The sequence below is a fragment of the Tasmannia lanceolata genome, unplaced genomic scaffold, assembly GCF_043159265.1.
Source record: "Tasmannia lanceolata isolate RefF3 unplaced genomic scaffold, GAP_Taslan_0.1 ptg000002l, whole genome shotgun sequence".
NCBI classification, from domain to species: domain Eukaryota; kingdom Viridiplantae; phylum Streptophyta; class Magnoliopsida; order Canellales; family Winteraceae; genus Tasmannia; species Tasmannia lanceolata.
This window is the reverse complement of record NW_027518679.1, coordinates 56,415,495-56,432,409: the sequence shown is the minus strand read 5'-3', so window position 1 is coordinate 56,432,409 and position 16,915 is coordinate 56,415,495. Positions and strand designations below refer to the sequence as shown.

At 36.7% G+C, this 16,915-nt stretch overlaps 1 protein-coding gene across 6 annotated transcripts; it reads left to right on the top strand.

The window, feature by feature from the left end:
• The first annotated feature begins 178 nt into the window (after positions 1 to 178).
• On the top strand, positions 179 to 15,453 carry TZP (zinc knuckle (CCHC-type) family protein). 6 transcript variants are annotated; one of them, XM_077382997.1, is made up of 8 exons: positions 179 to 347; positions 2,034 to 2,146; positions 4,997 to 5,458; positions 6,399 to 6,578; positions 6,824 to 9,062; positions 12,172 to 12,287; positions 12,656 to 12,768; positions 15,141 to 15,453. In XM_077382997.1, the coding sequence occupies exons 3-8, from the start codon at positions 5,008 to 5,010 to the stop codon at positions 15,246 to 15,248; spliced, it is 3,207 nt and encodes a 1,068-aa protein (XP_077239112.1). In that variant the 5' UTR covers positions 179 to 347; positions 2,034 to 2,146; positions 4,997 to 5,007; the 3' UTR covers positions 15,249 to 15,453. The 6 variants fall into 6 exon arrangements, with proteins under 6 accessions (XP_077239112.1, XP_077239117.1, XP_077239120.1 ...); XM_077383002.1 differs by lacking the exon at positions 2,034 to 2,146 and having other exon boundaries at positions 5,006 to 5,458; XM_077383005.1 differs by lacking the exon at positions 2,034 to 2,146 and having other exon boundaries at positions 4,997 to 5,275.
• The last annotated feature ends 1,462 nt before the right edge of the window (positions 15,454 to 16,915 follow it).

Below are 16,915 nucleotides of genomic sequence, written 5' to 3'. Positions count from 1 at the left end.
CCATACCGTACTTTTAATAAAGTGAGGAGGGCCCTCATCAAAATACAGTAGTGCTGATAACATTTCCCGTAAAGGTAAAACATAGACAAACGGTGATTTGCACAGTGTATCCACGTGGCATGAGCTTGGCCACCAAAAATACAAAAGCTATCACAAAAAAAAAAAAGAAAAAAAAAAAGGCAGAGAATTTTACGAAGTTATGGGAGCCAGAAACTGAACTAACTCCACCTTATTGTTAATCTTCTTCTGTTTTGATATTTCTATTTTTATTGGTGAGAGTTTCAGGCGTTGGTGGGCAAGGAAATTGCATTTCAATTGCTTGGGTTTGAGAAGTTATAGACTTATAGGTATGTTTAAACACTCCCCAACTTTACTCTTTTATTCATTTTCTCATGATTCTTTTGATGGGTTTTTGTTCATAGCTCATTTGGTGACTGCCTTTTGTGTAATCTATCTTTTGCAACTTTTTTCTTCATTGCTTCATTTTTACTCATGGGTATCGTGTAGTTGTTCCTTTTGAATTTTTCTTCTGTGTGTTTTCAGTTTTTCTCTTAGGCCTTGTTCGGATTGCAAGAAAAACACTTTTCTCCACAAATTTTTCTTTCTGCAATTAGAGGGGAATAGTATGATTATGATTAGTTTAGATGATATAATCATAAATTGAAGGTCCCTCTAGATAAAAATTGATTGGTGTTGGTTCAAGCTATCTTTGTTCTTGTAAAAATGAAGTTAGGAAACTGGCAATCCAAATAGGGACTTAATTACAAAAAAAAAATGCTGGGTTGTTCTGTGCTTGCACTAATTTATCTTGCTTTTTGGTTGCATCTATTTTGTGAAAATGGAAAATGAAAACACTTTTTCTTGAAAAGAGAATTGTGGATTTAGTCTCTTTGCTTTCAAATTGTTGGTTCTAATGAGTGAGCTTAAGTAATTACAGTCTAGAATAGTCCTGGTAGACAAGCAAAGTATGTTGCAATTTGAGTTCAGGCTATCACTCATCATTTGAAGAGTTTTTATGATTAGAAAAAAATGTTGCAAAGTTTCATTGTTAAACTTGATCTTTTAGGGATGTCCAGAGTGTTAAAACTTCTTTGTCTTTAGAGCTCTGCAATGACATGCTGACATTGGGGCACTGGTGAGTAGAAAAATGCTCGAGACATGGGAGAATTGTAGGAGGGGGAGGATTTGCAAGCCCTAGAGATTGTAAGGTAGGAGCTACATCTTACATGTAATTGGATATGAGAGGAAACTGGCAACACTCACATAAAAACCCCTATAGATGTGATGCACATCGCAGGATCCTAGAAGTGGTCTTGGATCACCTCCCGTTCTTAAGATCGGTGGAGAACTACACTAATCTCTTTCTTCATCGATAACCAGGCCAATCACTTCCATTGTTTACGATATTTTTAGAGAACAAAATGTTTGTTAACGTTTTGTTTTTTTATTATCAATGAATTGATCTCTTGACTTGTACAAGGACGATGCTGCCAGTCCCTTTGGACCATAAACCTGTTTCTTCGCCAGGTGCCTATAATTCTGAATATGAGAGTATGATTATGGGAGTAATGGTAGTCTCCTCTGCTGCTTTCTTCCCCAAGGCCACTTTGTTTCCTTTATTTCTATTCTTTTGGATCTGTATCTGATTCTGACTCCGAATCCTTATTGCATGAAAGAACCTTCCTTCGGATCCTTGTTTCAGATAGCCGCTCTCTTGCTCGCGGAATTGCAATTCACATTGCATTCATAAAACCTTTTTAGCATGCTCCCCCGATGCTTATGGTAAAACTGCCCAACCACGAATGTCATATTTTTGCCTTCATACTCTACCATTTAACCATGACATATTCCTCCCCCAATCATAAAAACAAGTATGGTGCTTCACATATGACATCTCTTGCTGAATAGTTTGGTTTCAACATGTTAAAGCTTCCCAAAAATAACATCCTTCCCCTGGAAAGCATGTCTACCAGTGTAATTCCTTTCAACTATTTCCTTTTCTCATATCTAATTCCTGAATCTTTCGAGCTCAGGTGCGGTGCTCATCATATTACTAGTCTGCGCTTTTCCGTCAGTGGGATTCAAGGAGACTTGTGCAACTCATGGACAGTCCCATGGTTTCAGGGTCAGGTCCCTCATTAAAAAGGTGGAGTAACATTACTAGGAGTATCAACCTTTTTCTTCAATTCATTGCGTCTTTTGATCTTTTCAATTTTCTTTCCAAAATCCACACTGTTTGTCTCATAGCACGACAACCAAGACAACAGCTAGTATGTTTATAGAGAGATTATTCTATTCATTGCTAGTTCTGAAGAGCTCTTTTAATTGGATAAGGAAATAAGTGCTTTATCTATGGAGTTCTCGTACCACTAAATGGAATAAAAATACTTAACTATCATGAGTTGGAAACTTGAATAATTGATGTTTGCAACATGCATCACATCTCGGATTTTTGTTAATATCGCCACTCTTGTTTTGTAATTAAAATGATATGTATGATTTTCCAACTGGAATAACAGCAGAATTTACTGATAAATAACCTGTGTTCTGTGGCCTCTCTTAGTCATGAATTCTGATATATGGGATCGTGCCACTATTATGCTCTACTATGAAATAGCTCGATAGGGTACTTTTGTTATATCAAATGGTGATTGATTTAGAATCCAAACTTTCTTCTATAAACAAAGAGGTCTTTAATGCATATATATTCTTATCAAATGGTTCAAATGCATTTTGTAAATGAATCAGGACTATTTGAGCTAAAAACATTAATGATAACTTTGCAAAATTAGAAATTTCTACTTTCGGGATTGGTCGAAGAATTAGAGAGGTTGTTGGTCTAAATAAGGATCCTTTTACCAAGCAATGACCCTGTGATCGTTGTCAAATAATGCACTAATGAACAGGGAACAAAAGTTATGGCATCTTCAAAGTCAATTTTTTATGCTTCCAATACTAAATTTCATTGGGTTTTCATGCCCTTTCTTTTATATCACATGATTCTACTGAATGATCTGCAATGATCTTTTCTCTTACTTCAAGGAAGAACTTTTCGCTTCTACAAATATTGTGTGATGTGTATGATGATCATGTTGGAGATGGGTCTAAATATCTATATCCCTTGCGAGAAAACTTCTGTAGAATATGGAACCACATCCTTTTTCTTGAAACTTAAAAAAAAATTGCTAAAAAGGAGTGGCTATTAAGCTCCTCAACAGGCCGTTTGGGCCCCGCCTTTCCACATGTATGTGATCTAATTAGTTGTTCCGGCCGACAGCCACAAGCCTGGCCAAAGTCCATTGGAAAGTCCTTCTTATGATTATCCTAGGTTCTTGATCCATTAAGCCTCATTTAGGTTTTCACCAAGAAAATCTAAATCCTTAATTTTTTTCTCTCTTTATCTTTCGCAATGGATGTCCGTTTGGCATAGGGCCAAGACCACGTACCCACGCAGTCTAGAATATCAACGGTCTCGATTGAACACATATATCTCCATGAGGGGCCCTAAAATTATTCGTTAGCTATTGTGTCTTGTGTTCTGGCATTATAGTACACCAATGGACTAATGTGCACGATGCACACATGGGTCAAGTCGTTTTCTTTGTGATTTCTTGGCCGAGAAGGAGAGTTTGTAACCCTAAGCCGAAATAGTGAAACTCTTCTCCTTCAGGCACACCGCCGAACCATGTAACTCTTGTGTTCTTGTCTTTGTGTGATTGTGTTTCTCTCATCTTATCTTGGACATTTTGCTTCACATCGAGCGTGATCCTATTTGAGAAGGTTTTTCTTGGTTTTGCACATTTGCATTGATCCTGACAGTGATGTCTACTTAATCATTCTCGAGACTTAAATGCCTGAATGTAATTGGGTACAATTTAAACAAAAAAAGAAATTGTAAACTCTTGTGATGTTAGAAGCTAGAAGTAGAGCTGATTTGGGAAAGAGAGAAAGGGTAGGGGTGTGCAAGTAGATGCTAAAGGTTGGGAGAGCAAAGCTTACATGGGCATGTACTCTATTCATATTATACCAAGTTTCAATAAATTCTTGTCATGTAGTAGTGTTTAAAATATTATTTGTATATTATTTTTGAAATTAAAGGATTACAATTACTTTGTTAATTTTTGTCTTTATTTTTTTTCAAGAGCAACATCTTCTTATTCTTCTAAGGTTTAATTTTACAATACTTTACAGTCTATTTATAACTTTACGCATTTGCTTGCATTATAAGCAATTCATTTTGGGGAAAACTTAAATGTTATTTTAAAATGATATTAGCTCATGCATAATCCTACTATTGACCATTGAAATGCAATTTAATGCATTGTGAGAAGCTTAAATTGTGCAACAGGTCGAGGAATTATTTTCAAGAAAAATTACCACTTAAGAGTGGAAAGTTTTTCAAATGTAGATTGAGAAGCTAATCTTCAGGAAAACATTATATAGTGGGCAATTGTATTTTTTTTTAAGGTAACCTAGTTACCATGCTTGGCAAGAAGTAGAATGTGGTTGCAAGATCTAGTGTAGAGGCAAAGTTTGATGTAATGGCTCACACAATATGTGAGTTGATGTGGTTTAAGGCACTTATATAAGAGATGGGATTTAAGGTGAGTCGATCACCTTCACTAGAAAATTGATAAAGGCACTCGGTCACAGTTAGTTTGGTGTTATTTGTTCGAAGCTAGGCATTGATGATATCTATGCTAACTTTAGGGGGGAGTGTGAAGAGTTAAAATAGCTTAGTTTGATTTACCTTGTGTTTTGGTGTAATTAATTAATTTATTTATCATGTTATTTACATTAGTAGGATAGGCCCATCATGGATGGCCCTAATGACAGTTAATCCTTGACCGCTTCCTTTGAATTAACTATGCTTTGTTTTAAAATTCCATTTATTTATTATATTCACATGCATTCTACAGTTCTCATTTGCACCCAAATTTATTTTTGAAAATTCACTTGGAATTCAAGCCATATTTGTTGATTATGCTTCCCTCAGGCATAACAGACATGGATGTGGACATGGAGGGGACTGCTCTAGACGCAATTTGTATTCCAGGATATCCCATAGAACAATTTATCACACAAAAGAGCAACACACAGAACAGCAATCGGGAATCAATGAAAGAATTAGGACATTCTTTGGATTCCACCAATCAGTGCATCCAAAGAGGATTAAATAAAGATTTGGGTGCAGGTGCAAATGCAAGTCCAAGGGAAGACAATAGATACATGACCACACATCCCCTTTCTGAACTAGTGTGGTCCCCACATAGAGGTTTGAGTCTTAAATGTGCTGATTGTAGTTTATCTGAGAAGAAATCCTCTCATTTGTGGGATACAGACTCAAGAAATATAATAATTTCACCACGGCAAAACATTAAAGACGGGGCCAGTGATAATAACTGCACAATGGCTGATGGAACTTTGTGCCCAATGGTTTTGCAACCCAATCCAGAGAGTAAGTCATGCTTTTTTTAAGGCATTACTCTGCACGATGCTGATAATTGGCAGCTATTTTTGACGATATTTTTTTACTAATGAGAAGGCTTTGTGAAACAACCAATTACTCCAAAAGATTAAGCTATTAGAGAACGCGTTATTTAATCTTTTATACTTTAACACTCCCCCTCACGTGTGGCACCTCTTTTTAGGGTTGGCCTACACGTGGCACATGTGGCACCTCTTTTGGGTTGGCCATTAAATGTGGATTGTTATTAGGGAAAAATACAGATACACCCCGTCAACTATGGCCAAATTCCACTTCTAACGCCGTGGTATCGAAGGTACCAAAGACACTCCCTTAGTTTTCAATAATGCTTGTTACGTAACGGGGTGGACGGGAACGAAGAAATTGTCAGGGGGTGTCTTCGATGAATTTTGAACTATAGGGTGAAAAGTCAGTGGGTCTACTTAAAAATGTCAGAAAGTCGAGGTGTGTCTTTGGTACCTTTGATACCACGGGGTTAGAAGTGGAATTTGGCCATAGTTGAAGGTGTGTATCTGTATTTTTCCCTTTTTAATATCAATGAGTTTTGAACTCAGGACCTTTGCTCTGATACCATGTGATGATTACTCTAGAAGTTTAAGCCATTAGAGTTGGTGTTACTTAATCAAGTATACTGCAACACTCTCCCTGATGTGTGACCCCTCTTTTTTGGGTTAGCTGTAGCACATGTGGCCCCACTTTTGAGTTGGCCGTACACATGGATTTTTAATAATATCAAGGAGTTGTTGGGCTTAGAACCCAAGACCTGCAGTGAGAAAATAGCTCTGGTACCATGTGAAGCAACCAGTTGCTCTAAAAGCTTCAGCTATTGGAGAAGGCCTTATTTAATCTTTTATACTTTAACAGGCTTGTTCAAAATTAATGAAGTTCTGACCTTCCAAAATTCATGCAGTGGAAGGAACATGTGGAGATGTTGAACAATTTCCCAAGAGGATGAAAGTATCCTTTGTCGATACTAACCACTATGAGGATGATTGCTCGGCCAAAAATGATATGATCCTAAGTTCTCCCGGTGACACTCAAATAAATGCAGACGCACTTGCAAGTAACCCGGAGAAGTCTTCTATTCCAGGTACGTGCATGATTGGAGGAGTAATATATATTGTGCGACAAAAATGGGAGCGTAAATGAGGTTGCTGACCTATTTGCTAGAGAGGATATACAACTGTACATATAGGGCTGCATTTTGTGTGGGTAGTCTCTGCCTGCCTTGTCATATGTATTTCTCTTGACAATTTTTGTATTCTCATTGCTCATATTCTTAGCATACATTTAGTGTCAATAGGGGAAGTGCTAATTCTTCATTTTTTAAACCAGAGGAAATGGGACCTGATTTCGAACCTGAATGTGAGGTTTTCACCAAAGGAATGACCTGCAATCAAATTGAGGGTGAACAATATAATCTTCCCAAAAGAGTGATGCCGGTTTCAATATCGCCAGATAGCAAGCATGCAAAATCAGGTTCATTAATTGAAAAGGAATGCAGAAATAAAATAACATTTCCTAACTTTGTAAACCATTCTCATTTGGTTAAACCAGCATTGAATCCTGAAAATGGCATGAACCCTTTAACGACAGAGGGCATATTTCACAGTATATATTCTCCCAATAAGTCAGCATCTGAAGGGGTAAGTGCTTGTGCTGAGATGGGTACGATTATGGGATCAGAGCCCAAAGATGTATGTAAGGATAGCCCTGAGCGAAGTCATGGGAGTCTTGCAATTGATAAGAAGGGTTTATCTCAATCTTCTCCAAATAATGGTAAGAGTCTCCTCAAATTGAAGAAAGATAAAGTAAAGGCTTCGTCTGATACAGATGTGAATCAGAGAATTTCAAAGGAGGAGAACGACAGCCACGAGAGTGTTGAGAGCTGTAACAGTGGGAGGTTATTTTCAACAGCGAAAAGAGCATGGAGCTTTGAGCGGCAAGTCATCATCGGAAGTAAGAAGATAAAAAAACAGCACCATAAAAGTTCTTGTTCAGATTCTTTCCCCAGACAAGATATCTCTTTTATGAATTGGATATCAAACATGGTTAAGGGATTTTCGAAGTTTGATCCAGATGATATGCCTACTTTTGCACTTTCTTCGGAACCCTTTAATCATAGACACAAAATATATGATTCTCACTCTTCAGAACAAGATAAACACCAAGGAAATCCTGGTTGCAGAAGTTTGGGTTTCCAAAATTTTTTTGAGGCCCTTTATTGTCCAAAAAGCTTGAAGGAACGTGACATGAAAACTGGGAATGTTGATAGTCAAACTGAAGCTGAAAGCTCAAAAGAACTAGAGGGGGCAGATAGGATGCCATGTGACAATGGTAGCATTCGTAATGAAGAGAGTATGAAATTAATTATCCCTATATCCAAGCAGAACATTTCTTCTGATAGTATAGCTCCTCTTCTAGAAAAACCTGAGAGCAAAATTGTGGAGCATTCCAATTCATGTAACATAGCATGTGGTTTTGATCCAAGTGGAGTACGTCCTCACAATTCCTCTTTCGAGAATGACTCTGCTTCTCCATCTGATAGCAAAATGTCTGGTAAACTTGTTTCTGTTGATCCCAATGGGCCTTTGAGCCTTGAGAGCAGATGGATAACTCGGTTTTCCTCTAAAGCTTATGCAACCATATTAAACTCTGTGCAAGGCAACCAGAATTTGACTGCAGATCTTGAGGGGGTTGATGATACTTGTAGGTTTCTTCATAAGTGTCAGAACGATAAAATTTCTGTGAAGGGCCAGGACAATTTGGAGGATGGTCATGGGCCTTCCGTAGAAGAACATAGGAAAGGTGTGAGTAGAAACATACATAATAATACGATCACTCCAACCACCTCATATAGTTTAAAAAGAACTGAGATAGATAGTGATCAGAAGTTCAAATCTAAATTAAGTCCTATCCAGCCTTCTCAAAGATTAAAATATTCAGAGGCAATGGCTTCTGTTTTTGCAAGGAGGTTGGATGCCCTCGGACATATCGGCCCTTCAAAAGTTGGCGATAATGGGACCCATGCAACCACAATCTGCTTCTTTTGTGGCACGAAGGGTCATACCTTAAGGGACTGCTCAGACATAATTGAATCAGACCTTGAACGTCTCACCAAAAACGGAAATTTATATGATGAGTCAAAAGAATTATCTTGCTTATGTATCCGTTGCTTCCAACTCAATCATTGGGCCATTGCATGTCCATTTGCATCTACAAGAAAGAAAGCACATCAGGATTTCAATTCTACATTGGAAACCTCAAGAGTGGGTGGTGAATTTGCAGTCCATACAAATGTCAACAATAATTTGAGCAGAACTATGATCAATAATGAGAGGGTTTCAAAGGATTTTCAAGGAGATAGTTATTGTGAAGGAGTGGCGGCAAATAGAACTTGTAGAGAGTTTCTATTGGATGGGGACCGTGATTCTTCATATTCTGAGGAGGACAAGTCAAAAAGAAATCAATCTGCACCCTTTTGTAACTATGTCAGGAGGCAAATTCCAGCTGCACCAAGGGGGATCTTTGAAACAATAAAGAGGCTTCGTTTGTCTCGCACAGATATCCTCAAGTAAGATCATCTTTCGTCACCATTATGGAAAATAATATACTCTGTGTGGTTTCTTTTACTTGGATAGTTTGACTTTGAGCATTTAGATAATATGTAGATACTTACTAAACCCCTGAACATAAATTTTATTCACGGAGACATGTGACACCTTGATGCAGCTAATTAGCTGAAAGTTTTTAGCATACAATGTTTGAGTAGCCATAATTAAATAATACATGTGTTCAATTCATACTGCGTTGTCAAGGGCTAAATGCTTGATTGTTTTCAGTATACAATTTTTGAGCAGCCAGATTTAAATAATATTTGTGTTGAATTGATAATGGAATTCCATGGGCTATTCATACCAGTACTAGATGACGTGTAATGGTTCAACATCTAGACTATCTAACTGCAATAATTTCTGTACAATCTATACCCCTTCTATGAAATTTCAAGGGTATCCCTATACACAGGTACATCACCTACTCTTTGTATAAAATATCAAAAGTATCCTATAAATGCAGGTAAAACACCTAACATGCCCACAAATAAATTTACGCATGCTTTATCCCAGAAACACATGTTCACAGTAGTCCCTTTTTCATTGGTGGACCTCACCAATAATAGGAGAATGTCTGACATCTCATAAGGATCCCAGGAATTTGTTACAAATCTGACCAGCAGCTATGAACATTGGGGAACATTCTCACCTGAATCTGAGAACCAGGAGAAAGGGTTTGTTGGGTCTCTTGAGTGACTCGCAGTTCCTGTTAGTCTTGAAAGTATGATATGAACGCCTTATTGTTATGTGTCAAAATGATTTACATGAATCACATTCTCTATGTTGTGCCACTAGTAAAGAAAACATGGAATTGGAGCATTGAAAAGGAGAAGGACTCTGTGTGTCCTTCGCTAAAAGGATTCTTAGGTCTTACCTTTATTCCAGAATGACCGAACTTTTTTCATAAGAATAGAGATGACTGCTAACATCTGATCCTGTCATGTCCCCACTTTTGCTTCTAAATTCTTAAACATCCTAATGACTTCTCACATGCCTATAGTTACCAGAATCTTCATAGTTGGATTGGAAGCCGCTTCAGAAGCTAAGTTCTTCTCGCTTCCCAACTTTAGGGAAAACACGCTTCCTTATTCTTCTTCTGCTTTTTCTCTTAATTAAGAGTACACTTATTTATAAGATTATTTTTTCCTGAAATTTTTTTTCTTCGCTTTGATTATGTCGAATGAGAGTGTTAAAAAAAATCTATTTAAAACATAAAACTCATCCGCCCCTCTTTTGATGTGATTTGACGGCAAGAAGCATTAAAATCTGCCCACAAATCACGTCAAAAAGGGGGGGGGGGAGGGGGGGGGGGCATAATCCTACAGAGGGTGGGGTGACATCTTTTCCCGAAACTTAATATTATTAAATCTACATGATTGAAATATGGGAAACTATAAATCCCTAAGGGGCCGTTTGGATACGCGGATTTTAGAATCCAGGTTTTAATTAGTGTAAAAGAGGGTCATGATCAATCTGCTGGTATGCTGTCCAGGCAGCTTTTCTAGGATTTTAAGTAAGAAATCCAGGTTTTAGAAATCTCTCCGGCATCCTGAGATTTCTAAAACCTGGAAACGTGGGACAATCGCCGGCTCTCTTGCTGTCGGAAAGAAGGGCTAGAAATCAGAAAACGACGGCTGCTCTCTTTCTTCTCTTGTATCCCAACTACAATTTTGAGGAAATTCAGGATTCTAAAATCCGCTTATCCAAACGGTCCCTAAAAGTTTTATGTTTTAAATAAAACTTATCTGCATCTTTTTTCCTGAAACTTAATATTAAATCTATATGAATGAAATGTGGGAAACTGTAAATCCCTATGTGTAACTTTAATCAGCTGTGAAGTCCTATTTACTACTTTCAACCCATACCTAGAATTCCTCTTTACTACTTGTAAATCTTATCAATATTAGCCCTTCCTTCCTAACCTACTATAACCCTACTCATTCTATGCTAGAGCCCTTACTTCCCGCTGTTGCTTCCCACATCACTTCTCACACTCACTTCCCGCTTTGGCAACTATGCACATGCTTATCTAGGCTGCAAATGAGCATACTTCTATAAACCTTTGGAAACATTAAACCATTGATTTTCTTTCTCCACCTTTGTTCGTATTATGGAGTGTCTTACAATTCCTAATGAGCTTCATGGATCTCGTGTAAAAATATTATGGAAAAACATATATTCCATGGAGAAACAATTCCAAGGTCCAGCATGGTTGAAATTTGCATAGAAGACAGGGAAAGCTTTCTAGTCTAGAAAAAGTTTTCCATGGAAAGTGAGTGAACCGAATGCTGGAAAACTCATTTTCCTGGGAAGATTTTTTTCAAGAAAATTTAACCCTGTATCCAAACAGCCTCTAAAGGTAAGCATGTTACTTTTTGTCTGGTAGTGGGGATACATCAGTTATAAACCATATTCTAGTAGTATTATGTTGGAACCTATTGATAAAATTTGTTGTCCCAAGTAACGAACTAGCCAAATAAATGGTTTGCGACCCTGTCGCATCTCCTTCATCACTTGTATATAAAATCTTAGTTTTCTAAATGAGGTCTCAATGGGTCGCACAGTTTGTGTCTACTGCTTACAATGATTTAGTACTTGTATTCCTTGCCCATTCTTTCTACAAATATTTATTCTCTCATTTAGATGATACGTCAGTCTCATATAAGTGCACCATGCTCTGGGCATGTACTATAGCCTCTACTCTGACCATGATGGAATCAAATTATCCAAAATTTCATATTATTGAAGGAATAATTTAATTTAGGAACCTAAGCCAATAAAGGCATCTCTATTTATTAGATTAATCTTCTCAAATATTACGGGACTAGCCGTGTCCCCAAGCACTCGGCATGTATGCCTTAGATGCAGATGTTTTCGTCAATTGGAATGCACTTGAACAAGCATAACCTTAGAGCTTGGGTCCTCAAGCTCTTCTTTATTAGTTCTTATTTCATTAATAATGCTATTTTTCCACTTCAAGCTCTTCTTTATTAGTTCTTATTTCATTAATAATGCTATTTTTCCACTGCAGCTTACTCATTCTTAGTTTTCTTTATATGGATCCCACAGATGGATGAGATCCCCAACTTCCAACTTCCGTCTTGAAGGTTTTTTTCTACGTCTACGGCTTGGGAAGTGGGAAAAGGGACTAGGCGGTACAGGTTACCATGTGGCTTGCATTAGTGGTAAATTTGCAACATCTGAAACTTCTTTGTGTAACAGTATTTTTCTCAATTAAACTAGATTTACAATGAGAATATACTTAAGAGTCGAATCTTTGTGCCTCGATTTAAGTTGTAGAATTATAGATAGTTTCCATCTGCAACTTAATTGCTAGTGGCTGCAATTTGTGCATAAATTTGCAATCTAGTTCAAATAGATTTCAAACCCAAACTAGTCCGTAGTAAAAATTCAGGGGAATTCTAAATTGCAAATATTTGATGTCCAAATTTGTTAATATTTGATGTCCAGATTTGTTTGCATGAGCTTCTTCTTCTTCTTTTTTTTTTTTTTTTTTTGAATTTTTCCTTATTATATATATATTATTTTACAGGGCTTCCCCAAGACAAATCTTGTGGGACATCTGAAATTTCTATTTCTGTGGACATAGGGGGTTTAAAGTGCTTAGTTGGCTGTCGTTATGTGTCCAACCATGATTTCATCGAGGTAAGACAATTCATTTCTCCAAATTGCATTCACTGGCTTATATATGCATTTAGGTTCATTTTTATATTTATCTGCTAATCCATTCATTACAGTAGTCTAGATGGTGAGTTTATATTCTTCATGTACTATACAAATACGTATAATCTCTTAATGGATCTGTTTTTAAACTTGATATTTGAGCAGGTTTTGTAGCTTTAAAGGTTTCACACCATAGTCAGGTCTGGTGGGCATGCCTGATTTACTAAATTAACTACTGAGTGCATTCCTTTCTCTCAATTTTGAAGTCTGTGGACCATTGTTTTCCACTTAGTAGTATTATATGGTTTCTAGGAAGGAGTTCCATTCCAAATTACATCCAAACTCTGTTTCCCATTCAAAGTATTTTGTCCCTGAAAAGTAGTATCTCTGAGTTTTCATGCTCCCAATTCTTCTATAATCCATTAGAAGTCTAAGAATGGAAAATCTCCCTGTCAGAATACTTCCATTAGAATTTCATCGTATCAAGTTCTTATTTCAGATTTTATGGTGTATACTAGTAATTGCTGTCAGGAAAATAATTATTGTTCCTTATTAAGGGTTTGAGTTAAAAACAAGTTTAGTCTAGTGATCCAAGAAGCGTTGAGAAATAATTTTACAGCCACAAATTGGGTAAACACCCAAGTTGAATTATGGTTATTTCCTGAAACTTTCTTGTTTAATCTTGTTAGATATTTAGATCAATAATCTTCGTTAAAATTCATAAAATTTTAGAAAATCTGAGTTTCAGTTTTTTTGGAACTCGGGAGTCCCAAGGATATACGATTCTGGCACCTGATCTAATGATTGATGTTGTAGATTTGAAAATATATTTTTTCTGGAATTATAATTTAATCCGCACAAAATTTTTAATCAGCAAGACTTTGTCCGGAGACTAAAGACTGCAAAGGAGTGACAACCCTCTATTCAGGGAGTCTATGAGGTGGGTTCAGAACATTGTAAGCAGTGAAAGAATCATATACCGCTGAGAAATGTCCAGAAAACTTTAAGTAGTGAAAGGGCTAAATCTAAAGAAGAAATAATGAATCTGGAGTTGGACATATATCAGAAAATAGTCTGAAAGATGCTGAAATTTCTGGTATCTTCATATCAGAAGCACGTGGAGAAGAATAAAAAGATGCAAGACACATGAAAGGGATATGAAATATTAGCAGAAATTGATGTATTAATTGCTGAAAACAAAAAATTGGTATGATTAGAAAATTACCCTCCAAAATCGTCCATACGGCTTCTCATAGCTTTTATTTATAGATTAATCATCCATAAGCTCCTTAACAATGAAAATAGAAATCTAGATCTGCCCAAAATCCTCAACAATATGCCGAATACTTACAAACATCAACTCTTTATCCTTGAGTGAGTTGACCATACAAACCCTCCTAAAAGGAATCTTTCCAAACCCCTATTAAGTATTCCGAATATTCCAACAAAATAGCCATGAAATCAATCACTAGTTAAAAGCAGAAAGTGATGTACATTTTTTCAGTTTCAGTCGTCTTTGTCTGGCCCCCATGCTGAAGTCAGTTTGTATAATACAAGATGGTATGGTAACTTCACAAAATAAATCCGTCAAGTCTCCTACGTTCAGATATGTCTATTTTATTCTTCTTAGTCCTGTAAAAGTTATGTTTGTATGTAGTTATATAATGGCGTCAATAGTATTTAGTTCAGCTCTTTCCATCTTTATTTGTTTAGTCATTTTCATTTGCACATTGTTGCTTATTTGAAACCCATCATGCCATGCCAACTTATTGTTTCAGAGTTAGCCATTTTTTGTAGGTATTCTATCATCTGTAGTGGGTTGTCACTCAAATTTATAAATTCAAATGCTTTCCTGTGCCACTTCTTTTCCACCTATTTTTTAGATATTTCCTGGTTGTCTCTGAAATGCATCCCACATGTTTCCCTGGTGTTACGCATGTCCTAAATTGTTAACATTTCTTAAAACCCCTTTCCCATGATTGTTTGTCTCCCACATCTACTATGGTTGTACTGTGTAGACTTACAAAAGTCATAAGGAGGACAAAAGATAGGAGTGAAAGTGACATGAAACCTTTGCTTGGTTTGCGTAATTATTTTTACTGTCTAGACCAGTTTATTGAGATAGTATCAATATCTGCAGGTCTATTGGTTGTCCATATCCCTATTTATTTTTTGACTCAAAAGTTATCATCACTGGATAATTTGTATATAGCCTCATAATGAATTTGCTAGATAAACAATTCTACACCGATCTTTCGGTCTTATACAGTACCGGATAAGGTAACCAGTAATTGACTACATAATTCCAATATTTTATAATTGTTCTGAGTTTTTATACCTAATTTCTTTTACAGGAGGAGCTTATGGCATGGTGGTGTGCAACCTTGAAAGGTGATGGCAAACTACCCTCTGAAGAAGATTTGAATATGAAACTTGAAGAGAAAACAAAGTACGGATTTTAGATATGAAAGATTTGATTATTCTGTTCACCTTTATAAGTTACAGTTGTTTTAATGTTTGTCCAAATTACAATATAGGGATTCTGTGAGGTAAAATTGATATATTGTAAATCATCCTAGATGACTTCTTGATGTACATAGAATTTTGGGAATTTATAGCATGCATGAACCATCAGCTAAAGAATAATTTTGTAACTCATTATCAAAATCATCTTGAGGAGTATCACGGAATGGGAAAACAAAAATTCAGATAAAGAATCTCTTTATCCTTCCTTCTCTATCTTCTTTTGGTGAATATAGAATGAATATGAAAACTGAAAAAGGTAAAGCTAAGAGGAGCGACATGGACAAGAATTGAGAATTATAGCTGTTAGCAGAAGTGTAATTTGCCAATAGCAACTCTTGCACAACACGACCACCCCTGTTGGATTGCAAGAGAAATATTTCTCTTCTCCACAATTTAGAGGGAAATGATATAGCTATGGCCTATCTAGAGGGCTGTCATTAGAAATGCTAAACTAGTTGGGGGGTTAGGATCATCCTATGGAAATGATTTTTGGGGCCCAGCCTATTTATGTTGTGGCCCAACGAATGTCATCCATATGGTGTGCCCTGGACAATACTTTTTGAAAAATTTATGGGCTTTCATATGAGAGAGCAGCCACCCTCACATGAATTAATAGAATAAGACAAAATCTGCTGAAAAGTGAGCCAGTGTGGCTTCCGTCTCATGCAACAGCGAGCTGCGAAATGCCTTTATGTGATGGTCGCTAGCAAATCCCCACTTAGATTTTCTGCAAGTAATGATTTTCCTGCAATCCAAATAGGGCGGGAAATTTTAATCAGATCAAGAAGGAAAAATCAAGGGAACAAAAGACTTTAGTTGTGAAGAGACCATGAACGAGATGTTGACCATTTATGATTTATGGTAACAGAGACTGGTTAGACATTCTTCTTTTTTACTTTTTTAAGGTGTTTTAAGGTTTTTTAATCTTCTTCTTTTTTAAAACGTAGTTGTAAATACGTGAGAGGGGACTGGCCCAGGGGAGAAAAGTGGGCGAATATATCAATTCCAATAATCTTTATTTACAAGGGATCAGGACCAAATTCTGTAGACCCCTCTGCCACTGTATTAAAATGATGAAAAAAAAATAAAATTTATGAAATCTGTTTCCCACCCCAATAGGTAGTATTCTGTTCACGCCAGGCTCAAAAGGAATTTTTATTGAATTTTTTTCCAATTAAATTTTCTTATTATAATTTCATTCCAATCCGTTTACGAGGTGGTAGGAAAAGGAATCAGATTAGGATACCAATTCTGATTCCAATTGCTGATTCTGGTAATCCAAAGGCAGCTTAAAAGCTGTTACCATTCTCACCTCAACCCAACAAAGCCTCTGTCTCAAACTAGTTGGGGTTAAAAGCTGTTACTATTCCCAAGAAAATATAAGCACCAATCAAAAACTGTTTAATACAATGAGATGTCTTTATTAAAAAAAAAAACTGAAGACATCACTTCCCTTTTTATTTTTATTTTTTTTGTTGATGACGTAGATGTCCCCACCCCCTTCGGGAGTAGGACTAGTCCCTACGGATACACGCAACGACACACACACCACGTGTATCAGGTAAGTCAGAGGCGGGATTCGAACACTCGTCAACAGGGAGCA